The following is a 12,491-nucleotide window of genomic DNA, read 5'->3' on the forward strand; positions in this document are numbered from 1 at the left end:
TGAACTAAATATATCAGCAGTGTCCAGTTGGCCGTAAATATTTTTCTGCTGCTGGCAAGCTTTGCTTTCCTTGGGTACATAATCTGCCTCAACACCTGGAAGCCTCTGCATCGTTGAAAAAGGAGGTGTCATCCATCCGAAGGGGAAGATGGGAGGGCACTCCAAGTTTAGATTTCTGATAACCTCTCATTATTTTTGAGGCGATCTTATTTTTTTTGGAAAGCTGCCTGCTTGCTGTGACAAGAAAGCTTATTCTATGTTGATGTGTCATTACAGAACCAGCTTTCAGCCTCTTTGCAGCCACAGGAAAGAACATTGCTGTGCATAGTCGTATCATTTGGACCTGTGATTGGACTCCAGATAGCAATTATTTTATTACTGGAAGCAGGGACAAAAAGGTAATGCATTTCAAAGGCTGCCTTTGGGGGTGGCTTTTTCTTCTAGTTTTATTTTGAAATTCTCATCGTGTAAGAAGAGCTGAGAGTGAACAGCTCAGAATGCATTTTATTTTCTCCTAACCTGAGTTCCCCAGGAAATCAAATCATTTTTTATAAGGCAAAAATGGATAATATGTAAATCAGCGCTCGGGCTGTAAATAGTTTAAAAGCTTATAGATACAACTGTTGTTTTTGAACATGTTCAAAATTATAGTATCATTTTGAAGAGCACACCCTAATTTTAAATATATTGTAAATGAAGAAACTGTGGTCAGACACTGCTTGCTTTCTGTGACTATGTCCTTTGGCTATCTTTCATTCCTTTTAACTATTTGAACAAATATCCACAGGTAATTGTGTTAAGCAGTGGTTGGTTTCAAAAATTGTTTGAACCTACTCTGTGGGTGTGGCCTCCTTTGTGGGAGTGGCTTGCCACCCATGTGACCGGATGGGAGTGGCTTGCAGCCCATGTGACCGGATATGAAGATGCCAACGACACTTGTCAGAACCACCTTAAATTACCTCACACACAGCACTGGCATGCATAAGAATATGATGTAAACTTGTTTTTTAAAAGGCATCTTTGGTTTGCGTTAAAACAACTTCAACACACGCAATGTTCTGATTGCACCACAAACGCAGTAGTCATCCTTACCTTTCACAGAGGCACTGAGTTTTATAAATAGGAGCATGATAGTGTAGAATAATCATATCCAAGGACCAGTGGTGGGTTTCAAAAATTTTGGAACCTCTTCTGTAGGTGTGGCCTGTTTTCCGGGTCCACTGGTGGAACCTCTTCTAACCGGTTCGGTAGATTTGACGAACCGGTTCTACCGAATAGGTGCGAACTGGTAGGAACTCACCTCTGGTGTTAAGCTGTAACAACAGTTTTTTAGAAAGACCTAAGGTTTAGGATTGGCTGAGATGTCTTCTTAGATATGATTGACTTTTCTTTGATTTTCAATTAATGGTTACACCTATTTTAGGGTTTATGCTGACAAATAGTAGGCTAGTGCTCCTCTGAATTTGTTCCCAGTCAGAAAAGGCCCAGACCATACTGGGTGTAAGCCCTCCGTATCTGATATTCTTGCCAATGAAAAGCTATGCTCTTTAGTTTCTTTTTTTTAATTGAAAATTTTTGAAAATAAAGGCTTTTACAAATATTTACCTCCCCTCCCCCACCCTCCCCACCCGGACCCCCCCCCCAATCTCCCCCCCCGACTTCCCAGAACTAATACAGGGTATAAATCTTTAACAAAGATGTTCTAAAATAAACTTTTAAAAAAGTTAGTATCATCTTTCATTTGAGCTTTAACTCCTCTTTGCTAGGCTAGCTCTAAACAGATTATATCATTCCTTGTTTCTTCAGTCATAAGTTATTTGGAATTTCTTAGTCTCATATTTATTTTGAATATAGTCAATCCATCTTCTCCACTCCAGTTTATATTTCTCATTGGAGTGGTCCTTGAGATATGCTGATATTTTAGCCATCTCTGCTAAGTTTGTTACTTTTAATGTCCATTCTTGAACAGTAGGCACATCTTCCTTCTTCCAGTATTGCTCCACCAGCAGTCTTGCTGCCGTTATTAAATACAAAATCAAGTTAGTCTCTATGAGACCAGTCAAGGTTAGCAGTGGGGTGGAACTTAGAAGGGTTAGTGAAACGAACAGTAATAATTTCTGGTAACCCACTACTTTCGGACCAGCGACTTTCTTGATACCACTGGACAATGTTAACCAACGTGACCGGACAAATGCGCGCACGACAAAAGCGCACTGACAAAAGCGCGGCGTTAAAACTGCGATGTCATCAATGCGGCGACAACAGCGAGCTGACAGAAGCACGATTTAAGTTAAAGTAAGGATTAGGTTTAGGGTTAGGGTTAGGTTTAGGGTTAGGGTTAGGTTTAGGTTTACAGAGCGCTTCTGTCACCGCACTGTTGTTGCCGCGCTTCAGCGCTCATTCGTTGGCGCGCTATAGAACTCTCGGTTTTGTCACCATGGTTTAGTCGGGCGCGCTTTTGTCGTTCGCCCTTTTGTCGGTGAACTGTTAACCAAAACTATTAATGCAGCATATTTTTCTTTCCAAGTGGTGATTCAGATGTAGATGTATTGACAAATTCTGACTTAGTTTGCTAAAAGACTGTTAATAGTAGTTACTATTGATTCCCCTTTCTTCTTTTCCTCTGCCCCCCCCCAAAATAGAGGAGGGTTAGCAGAAAGGTAGTGAAAAAAATTTCTAAGTGCAGGAAGAGAAGTTGTGCTTGAGGTGTGCAAGTGGATTTATGAAGTTCAGCATTGCATAGCTAAATAGAAAGACATTTGTTCAACATTTGCTCTCGATATTGAATTATACCAATGACTCATGTGTGATGTTTTTGTATAACCCGATGATGTACTTATATGTGAATTTTTAGTTTATTATAACTGTGATCATTGTTGCTTTTTATATAGAATCACCCAATTTAATCTAAAGACCTGGTTGAGTAACAGCACTGAACATGTACTTCATGTACTTCGAGGATTCATCATTAGTGGGCTCATGGAAACCACTCTTTTTAGGAGAACACTTAATTCCTCTCAATTTGCTTTATGATGGTAGTGCTGGTGTTTGAGTGTGTATGTATCAGAGGTGGGTTCCTACCAGTTCGCACCTATTTGGTAGAACCAGTTCGTCAAATCTACCAAACCAGTTAGAAGGGGTTCCACCAGTGGACCCGGAAAGCAGGCCACACCTACAGAAGAGCTTCCAAAATTTTTTGAAACCCACCACTGGCAAGGATCTTGTAACTTGACAGTTTTAAGACTTGCATGCTTCAATGCCAGAGTTTCTGAATAGCTACTTGGACCGACCTAAGTACTAATTCATAATTTCATATCCGGTCACATGGGCGGCAAGCCACTCCTACCCAGTCACATGGGTGGCAAGCCACTCCCACAAAGGAGGCCACACCCACAGAGTAGGTTCCAACAATTTTTGAGACCCACCACTGGTATGTATGTATGCATGTGCTTTATAACATCCCATTTTTAATGTGACTGGTTTTTGTATTTCAATCAGGCCGTCATCTGGGGTAAATGTTCAGCAGAGGAGAATAGAGATCAGGATTTGGCCCTGATCCAGCCTTGTTCAACAGTTCTGGATGTTGGTGATTCGGTCACTGCAATTGGTGCTAGTTACACACTAGCTTCTGATGGGAGGTATGTATATTTTGTATTCTTGAGATTTCCTTACACATTAAGTCAGAATATTCCATAGTGGTCAGCTTCCTAAAATAAAGCTAGAAATCTTCACCAATGTGCACTATGCACTATGAGTTTTATTAGCTTATTGTGCTTTTTTTTGAGTCCATAACGATTAAATGGCATATAATCTCTTGTTATCATAAGCCTTATAGGAAGAGGGAGGGGCTAGCATACGTTGAGAGGGGGGAAGTTTAATGCTACTTAGATGTAATACGACGTATATATCATTATGATGATAACTTTGTGCAAGTATTTATGTATGTACTTCTATAAGGTTTGAGGATTTTTTTCCCTATCACTAAAAATAATCCATAAATAGATGCAGACTTTTCTTTAGAATAGGCTGGATGACAGTCATGTTTCTCTCAATTTAATTACATGAGGCCTTTGATCTTATGTTAAAATCTTTGGAGACAAATCCAAACTTCTGTCACAGCTTTGTGTCTTGACAACTAATGGCTGAGAAATAACAATAGAGGATAGCAAAAAGAGACAGAAAAAAAAAAGGAAAAATGTCTGGAAAAAAATGGGTGGTGTCTCCCCCCCCCCATTCCCCCCTTATCCCTGAGATAATATAGACTTTGACATAAAAAGATTGCCCACACCTGTCTTGGGGTGACTGATGAATAATTTGATTAACTATATAATAAATTATGCATCAACTGCCATTTTTCTAGGTTAAGGTTTAACACAGGGGTATCCAACTGGCGGCCGACGTTCTGAATACGTCATACGCAGGTCACGCCCACTCCTGCTCCACGAAGGGAAAAACATCACAATATGTGACATGACGGCAGCCTGACACCACGGGTTTGATACCCATGGTTTAACAAAACATCATTTTTGGGCGGGGGCTCATAAGTGCAGCCAAACTGTGTCTTCCTCAATATTTATTAAGGATGATGCATGATCAAAGATGATGTCATATTTGGCAAGCAATACACTGGAAATGACTGAAGACTCAACGTGATCATGATACATAACACATTTTGTTGTCTGAGTTGGTTCACCAACAAATGCGCGCTCGACAAAAGCACGCCGACGAAACCGCGGCAAGAAAACCGCAAGTTCGAAATCACGCCGACCAATGAGCGCAGAAGCGCGCCAACAACAGCGCGCCGATAAAAGCGCGCCGACAAAAGCGCGCTCTAAACCTAACCCTAAACCTAACCCTAAACCTAACCCTGAACCTAACCCTAAACCTAACCCTAAACCTAATCCTTACCTTAACTTAAATCGTGCTTTTGTGGGCTCGGTTTTGTCGGCGCATTGTGGGCGTGTTTATGATGTCACGGTTGTCTCACTGCGGTTTTGTTGGCGCGCTTTTGTCATGCGCGCATTTGTCAGGTCACGGTCTGAGTTATGCCAAGGAAACAGTGATCATCCTTCTTATAACCATAACCCTATCTTTTTCTCCTAGCTTTTTTTTTTTATTTGCAGATTCTCAGGGAATGCTTTACCTAATTATATAGTCATATAAAAATTGATACCTCAGCAAAATGTATCTGTGTTTAATCAGATATACCTGCAGTATTTGCATTACGATGTACATACTTTGAATCAATAGACCCGGGGGTCCCAACCCCTGGTCTGTGGACTGATACCAATCCGCGGACACTGCCAGAAACTGGGGCACTCCAACAAACAAAACCCCATTCATGGGATGCAGGCAGCCCACAAAACCATCTCTTCTGATCCGCCGAAAAACCTCTCTCCACGGAACCAGTCCCTGGTGCCTGAAAGATTGGGGGCTGCTGTGATAGACCATTCCTCCTTTGCAAACCATGACAAGGAAGCTGTCAGATTCTGCTTCACTTAATAACCAAGAAAGAAACCACTCAACTCCATTTTGCAGAATTAAGAGTACTTTTACTGATTATAAGTAAATAGAAGCTAAGCAAAGCTGGATCTGAGCAAAAGCGCGCGAAAGCATTAGATATCAATACATGCCCCATTCCCCTCCCCTTGGTAACCCCAGTCCATAGTCCAATCGTATATCTCCACAGCTGTCAGGTGGGAGACATCTTCAAAAATCATCATCAGGTTGGTATGCCGGACAGTTGGCCTTGGCGGGAAACTCCCCTCCTTGCCACATGCGCAGTCGATGGTGAGAACGACTCCCAATTAACAGTCCTCCTGTACAGAATATTTCCCTCACCCAAATGCCGTGCCCTCCCTCCCCGTTTCAATGGCAGACGAAAAGCAAGCAGCAAAACAGAGGCTGACAGAAGCCATATACTGTCTATTCGTACAAGTCCAGTTTGAATCTCTGTAGGATTTGAAAATTCATCAAGAACAAATAACCTGCTTCCTTTGGGGATACTAATGTGCCACCGGAAGCCTTCCTTGACCCCCATCAAGTTCCGTGCTCCCCCTGACACAAAGAGCTCCGACTTAATCTCTTTTCCCCAGCATGCCTAAAATTGGATAGATATTCATAGAGAAGAATAGACATTGTGGCTGACTGCAGCCAGAATTTTGCTTAAAAGCTGTTCCCCTGCACAGATAATAAAAGATCATTTGAGGTGAGCGTTTCAGGAGACACAAATGTTTCAATAGAAAACAGGTTTTGCCTTTGATCAATGGTTTTCTTCTTTGGCTGACTATAACAGTTGTCTGTGGAAGTGTAAGCCAAAATCATAGGGGTTTCCTAGAGCAAAGTTGACTAATGCATAGGAGCAAGAAGTTTCTTGGGTAATTTCTGTTATGTCTCATGCTTCCTTGAGAAGCGTGACCCGTCAAAAGCACGGAGGACAAAATCGCGCTCGACGAAAGCGCGCATGTGATGTCATCACAGCGCGACAAAAAAAATTAAAAATTGAAATAAAATTAAAATTAAAGCAAGCCGATTCACATAAAGGTAAGGGTTAGGTTAAGGGTTAGGGTCAGGTTTAGAGCGTTAGCGTTAGGTTTAGCGTTAGGCTAAGGGTTAGCGTTAGGTTTTTCGTTACGTTAACGGTTAGGTTTAGGGTTAGATTTAGGGTTAGGTTAAGGGTTAGGTTTAGGGTTAGGTTTAGGGTTAGGTTTGGGGGGGTTAGGGGAAGGTTTTAGCTTTATTTTTACATTTTTCGATCACAGCGCGATGTTTTTGTCGCGCTGTGATGACGTCAAATGCGCGCTTTCGTCGAGCGCGATTTTGTCCTCCGCGATTTTGTGGTGGAACCCTTGAGAAGAAGTGGTGATTAAAACATCGGAGATCTTTCAAAATTTAAGCATGCTATATATGACAGAAGCAAAAAACAACAACTGACACACCTATTTCTTTCCTGTAGCTTCATAATTGCCATCGGGACAGAAAGTGGGAAGATTCATTTGTACAAATGGAAGCCAGGCAATAAAAAGTTGCTACTTTCCGATTGGTGCAAGTGTGTTGAGACGGATTACAGGTGAGCTACTACATTTGTCTTACGTTTATAAGTAGTATAAACAGACTCTATCGGTTTCACAGGAGGTAGAATAAATTAGGACAGGTAAGCACCCTGAAATCTTCTGGAAATTGTATTTCAGTTACCATAATCGCTTGGCACTGTCCGTGTTAACTACGAGTGATGGCGTGACCTGACAAATGCGCACCCGACAAATGCGCACTGACAAAACCGCGGTGGCAAAACCACGACGTCAAAAGCGCGCCAACAAAATTGCGCCCACAAAAGCGCGATTAGGGTTTTTAGGTTAGGGTTAGGGTTAGGGTTAGGGTTAGGGTTAGGGTTAGGGTTAGGGTTAGGGTTAGGGTTAGGGTTAGGGTTAGGTTAGGGTTGCTAACATTGTTTTCGCGTCCCACTGTTGTTTGCTAATGGCGCGCTTTTGTGGGCGTGCATTTGTCAACGCGCTTTAGTGGGTGCGCTTTTGACGTCACGATTTTGTCGCCGCGGTTTTGTCGCCGCGCATTTGTCAGGCGCGCATTTGTCGGTGAACCAAGTGATGGGATTTGGGCCAGAATATTCAAAGGGCTTTCTTATTTTTCAATGAGAAAGTTAGTGCATGTTCAAAAAGATACAAATATATAACAAATATTCAGAATGCTCTTAGTGCCATGCAATTGATAAACAGAGTATCGACTGAATTGTTATTTTGTATTGAAATATTGTGTGTCTGCATAAGATGAATTCTCCACCCACTGCAGCCCTTCCGTGCTCTCCTAAAGCCTCTCTGAGAAATTAGGGGTCTACAAGAAGGCTTTGAGGAAGGGTAAGGACTCCGAACAGGGCGCAGAGAGGCTGGTTGGCCACCAGGAGGTGCCTGAGCCTTGGACCAGTGGGAAGGAGACAAGGGAGTGTGATCCTGAAGTCATGCATTGGAGCAATTGGGAGGAGCCAAGGGAGTTGTTCCTGGACACCTGGCACCGGAGAGCTAATAGGCGTAAGAAACAGTTACGCAGTTACAGGAGATAATTGCACTCAGCTGGTGGTAATTAGGCTCCTCTCAAGACTATAAAAAGAATGCTTGTGCACACGCCCCTTTTGCAGGAGTCAACGCATTCACTAATGTTGGAGAACTAACTTGGCAGGCTGGATTGCTGCCAAGGCTTGTCTGTCTGTTAATAAATTCCGTAAAGTATCTTTGGCTCGGTGTGCTTTGGTGTGGGACGAGGGGGGTCACAACAGTATCCATGATTCTTGTATTACAGATGATGGGCAGAGAGGGAAGAAGAAGAGCAAAAAAACTAATTTTTATATTGCCCAACAGAAGATGGCAGAGATGAGATCTTAATTGAATCTAGAGGCTTCTTGAATTGTGACCCATTCTCTGAGTTAACTTCATTAGTCTGCGCCAAATACAAGAAATTCTGCTACAACTTGCCTTTATATATTCACAATTCTTTCAATCAGGTTTTTTTTTGAAAGCCTTACCTTTCTTTGAATAATCAGGATTTCTGTTCAGATTCTTGAAACTTTAAATTAAAAATAGAACTAGATTTGGTTCGGCTCTTACGCTGATTTTAAGTTATGTGCCTTTTGAGCTCTGGGCTGTAACTGGAGCTGTATAGCAGGGCTGTAAAAGCCTAATGGGACTTTAAATGTTTGAATTTCTCAGTATGCCATTAACATTTTCATTCATTTAAGTAGGCCAAATGGCTTACTTGGTGTACCAGAACAACTGTTCCCCCTTGTTCCTCCTTCAAGTTGTTTGCCTAGTTTCACGTACATACCATATCACAGTGAGTCCATTTGGGCATCTTCAAGATGAACAGCGATATAAAATAATAAAAATCCCAATAATTATTATTATAAAAATACAATAATAAACACTCCATACTGTAATAGCTCGGTTTTATATAGTTCTGTTGTCACAATGTAAATTCTCTCCATAAATACCAAGTCTCATTTACTGAATCAGCACTGCATTCTATAATAGTGCAAAGTTACAGGTTTTTTTTAAATTCTAGCCACCTAATTTTGGGGATACATTTAGCTACCCTAGAAGAGACTGAACTAAATTTAATACTTATTTTTTAGTTGTTTTTCTTCGAGAGAGTTCGTATGGGCGAGGAATTTGTGAATAAAATTATTGGTTATGTTTTTCATACAGGTTTCTGGTTACTGTTAATTTTATTTGTTCAAATTTTGTCTCCTGATCTGTGAGCCATTGGAAGAATTCCTAGAAAGTTGTGTGTAGAGTCCAGTGGTGGGATTCAAATAATTTACCAACCAGTTCTCTGCCCTAATAACCAGCTGGGTAGGCGGGGCTCGGTGGTCATGTGATCATGTGGGCGTGGCCAAGTCGATGTCACTCAGGTCGATGGGCGCCTCGCCTTAGTTGTTACAATGGTAATAAGGGTTAACCGGAGGGGCAATTTCTGTAAGCAGGTCAATAAAGATTAGGCTAGAAACAACACCAGAATATTTCCTTCCTGCCTTCCTTACAGGATTATCCCTGTAAAGTGGGAAAAAACAAAAGGAGATTTCTTCCAACATTCGGTTCTCCGAACTGCTTAGAAAGTTACCAACCAGTTCTCCCGAATAGGTGCGAACTGGCTGAATCCCACCACTGGTAGAGTCCCTCCTGATTTTTATCATTATTTGTAGTGGCATTTGGATGTGAAGCATGGGGCCAGCTTTCCTTCAGGACACAATTTGGAACTATGTTTTTAAAACACATTTAAAAGCAGTGGTTTAAAAGCAAGATAAAGTCTCCAGGCTTTTACAGCCATAAAAATCTATAGACCTAATGGCAAATTTGATCAATGAAAGCCATGGGGGAATGGGAAAGATAACCTTTGAATCGAGTCATAAAGAGCACGCACGCCTGCAAGGGAATTCCTGGCCATAATTTAGCATTGCATCTAAATCAGGCACTTACTTCAAGCTGCTTAAAGTCTGACTCCCTTTTCCTTTTTTTTTTTTAAATTTTCCGTATGATTCTTAGCTTCCTGGGTAGCAGCATCTTTCTTAATATTGATGCTTGACCTGAAATTGCAGTGAAAATAAGTAGATTGCTGCTTGAATTATTAATGGGATGAAGTGAAGAAATGTCACTTGCGCTGATAATAGCTCTGGCATCTTTAATACCTACAGGCAGTGACAGGTTTAGTTTTTTTCCATTCTGGCAGTGCGGCAAAGGAACACACTAATTAGATAAATGCTGAGGTTTTGAATTGACAAAGTCCAGCTGAGTTTGACATTTGGTGATTATGAGAGATGTGTTGAGTTTCCTTCTACTAATAGCTTCTGTCTTTGTTGCAGCCAAAGCCATACCCTTGCTGTCAAACGACTGCAGTGGAGAAAGCGTGTGGGCCGAGCGGGGCAGGACACAGCCGAGAGCAGCGAGTGGCTGCAGCTGGTGAGCTGCGGGGCGGATCACTGTGTGAAGATCTTCAATATCAACCGGCACAGCCTTTAAAGGATGACTTTGAGCCAGACATTCTCTACTTGCCTACCAGCCATTTCCAGAACTGATTTTCTTAAAAAGAAGCAAAAATTGGACTTCCAGCTCTTTGGGCAATGCAATCTTGACACAAGTGTAACCTGAACTTACATACTGAAGCAGTTTGAGAAGTGATATATCAGCATATTGGTTCTGTACAAACAAGTTTTTATTGCGTGCTTAGCAGTGGCTATTTGTCGTAGAAGGTCCCTCTGTAATCCATATACACCTAGAACGGAGGTCAAACTGGGAGAAAGAGAATTATGTCTCTGGCTTCCCTCTCGTTTGTAAAAACACAATGTGCATTTCTACTAAAAGAGCCGAGGTGGCACAGTGGTTAGGGTGCAGTACTGCAGGCCACTTCAGCTGACTGTTATCTGCAGTTCAGCGGTTCTAATCTCACCGGCTCAAGGTTGACTCAGCCTTCCACCCTTCCGAGGTGGGTGAAATGAGGATCCAGACTGTGGGGGCGATATGCTGACTCTGTAAACCGCTTAGAGAGGGCTGAAAGCCCTATGAAGCGGTATATAAGTCTAACTGCTATTGCTATTGCTATTACTTAAACGTGCAGAATGGTTGTTTTCACAATAGAGTGCAGGGACTCCATGTTGAAGTCCATTTTTGTATCTTCCAGAACGATTGATGGGTGGTTGCAATAAAGATCCTTGTTTTTGCAGCGTGCAGACTAGGGAAATTTGGGGATGGCGGTTAGGGAGAATTGGGGAGTGGATGCTAGCAGATTGCAACGTTTGTTTCCTTGGGTTGAAATGGGAGGGAGAAGAAGTGGGAGAATAAACACTTGATTCCTCCAAAGAAATCAGAAATGATACAAATGTGCAAGAATGTGCAAGCGGTATAGTTAGCGGCATAAATTTCTGATACCGTAAATGTCCTGAAAAACATTTTGTCCACAAAGAAGAATAAATGGTGGAATAAACAAAAGGAAGAAATGAGAGAGCCAGGTAAAACTGATGGGCCTGGAACAGTGGTGGGATTCAAATAATTTAACAACCGGTTCTCTGCCCTAATGACCAGCAGGGTAGGTGGGGCTCGGTGATCATGTGACCGTGTGGGCGTGGCCAACTCAACATCACTCACGTCAATGGGCGCTTTGCTTTAGCTGTTACAATGTAACAAGGGTTAACCGGAGAGGCAGTTTCTGTAAGCAGGGCAATAAAGATTAGGCTAGAAACAACACCAGAATGTTTCCTTCCTGCCTTCCTTACAGGATTAGCCCTGTAAAGTGGGGAAAAAAAGGAGATTTCTTCCAACAACCAATTCTCTGAGCTGCTTAGAAAGTTACCAACGGGTTCTCCCGAATAGGTGCGAACTGGCTGAATCCCACCACTGGCCTGGAATGAAGAGACTAGAGGATAGACATGACTGGAATTGGTACAGCAGGAACTTGAAACTGAAAGCCATCTATGGCTGCTCTAAAGGACCAGCTGAAGAGGGCAACATGAGGAAATGTGCAACTCTCTGTGGAAGAGGCGGAGAGGGCAGGAATAAGGCCTTGCCTTAAATCAGAATATATGTCTTCCTTCATCAAAGGGCCTTAGTGGGAGTAGGGTACTGAAGGGGGAAATCTCCAGGGTATACATTGGATAAAATGATAGAGGGCTGTTAAATAAATGTAATAGCCATTGGTTAACACAAAGAGTATATTGAATGGAAGCTTATTTGAGACAACATGGGAGGTTCTGGGAAGCCTCTGGGTATGTGGATGCTGTGGAGCAAATTCCCACAGTGCCAGAAGGATGTAAGATGGGTGGGGGATATTCTGGTTGTTCCAGAAGGGAAATCGGCAGTCTTTGATTCTAGCTGCTCTGCTTATGTAGGTCCAAAACATAAGAGGCCTATCCCAAAGTATTGTGGCCAAAACCTGGCTCACTTTAAACAACCAAATATTTGTATATTGTATTTGTATTTAATAGATTTATAGGC

At 42.1% G+C, this 12,491-nt stretch overlaps 1 protein-coding gene across 1 annotated transcript in view; it reads left to right on the forward strand.

The window, feature by feature from the left end:
- ELP2 (elongator acetyltransferase complex subunit 2) overlaps nt 1-10,932 on the forward strand; it is a 62,781-nt gene extending 51,849 nt beyond the window's left edge. Inside the window, exons 19-22 of the mRNA XM_032220106.1 lie at nt 277-398; nt 3,499-3,638; nt 6,956-7,069; nt 10,367-10,932. Coding sequence (XP_032075997.1) covers nt 277-398; nt 3,499-3,638; nt 6,956-7,069; nt 10,367-10,523 — 533 coding nt within the window. The 3' untranslated portion in view covers nt 10,524-10,932. The remainder of the gene's footprint in view (nt 1-276; nt 399-3,498; nt 3,639-6,955; nt 7,070-10,366) is intronic.
- Nucleotides 10,933-12,491: the final 1,559 nt, after the last annotated feature.

The sequence above is a fragment of the Thamnophis elegans genome, chromosome 6 (assembly GCF_009769535.1).
Source record: "Thamnophis elegans isolate rThaEle1 chromosome 6, rThaEle1.pri, whole genome shotgun sequence".
NCBI lineage: Eukaryota > Metazoa > Chordata > Lepidosauria > Squamata > Colubridae > Thamnophis > Thamnophis elegans.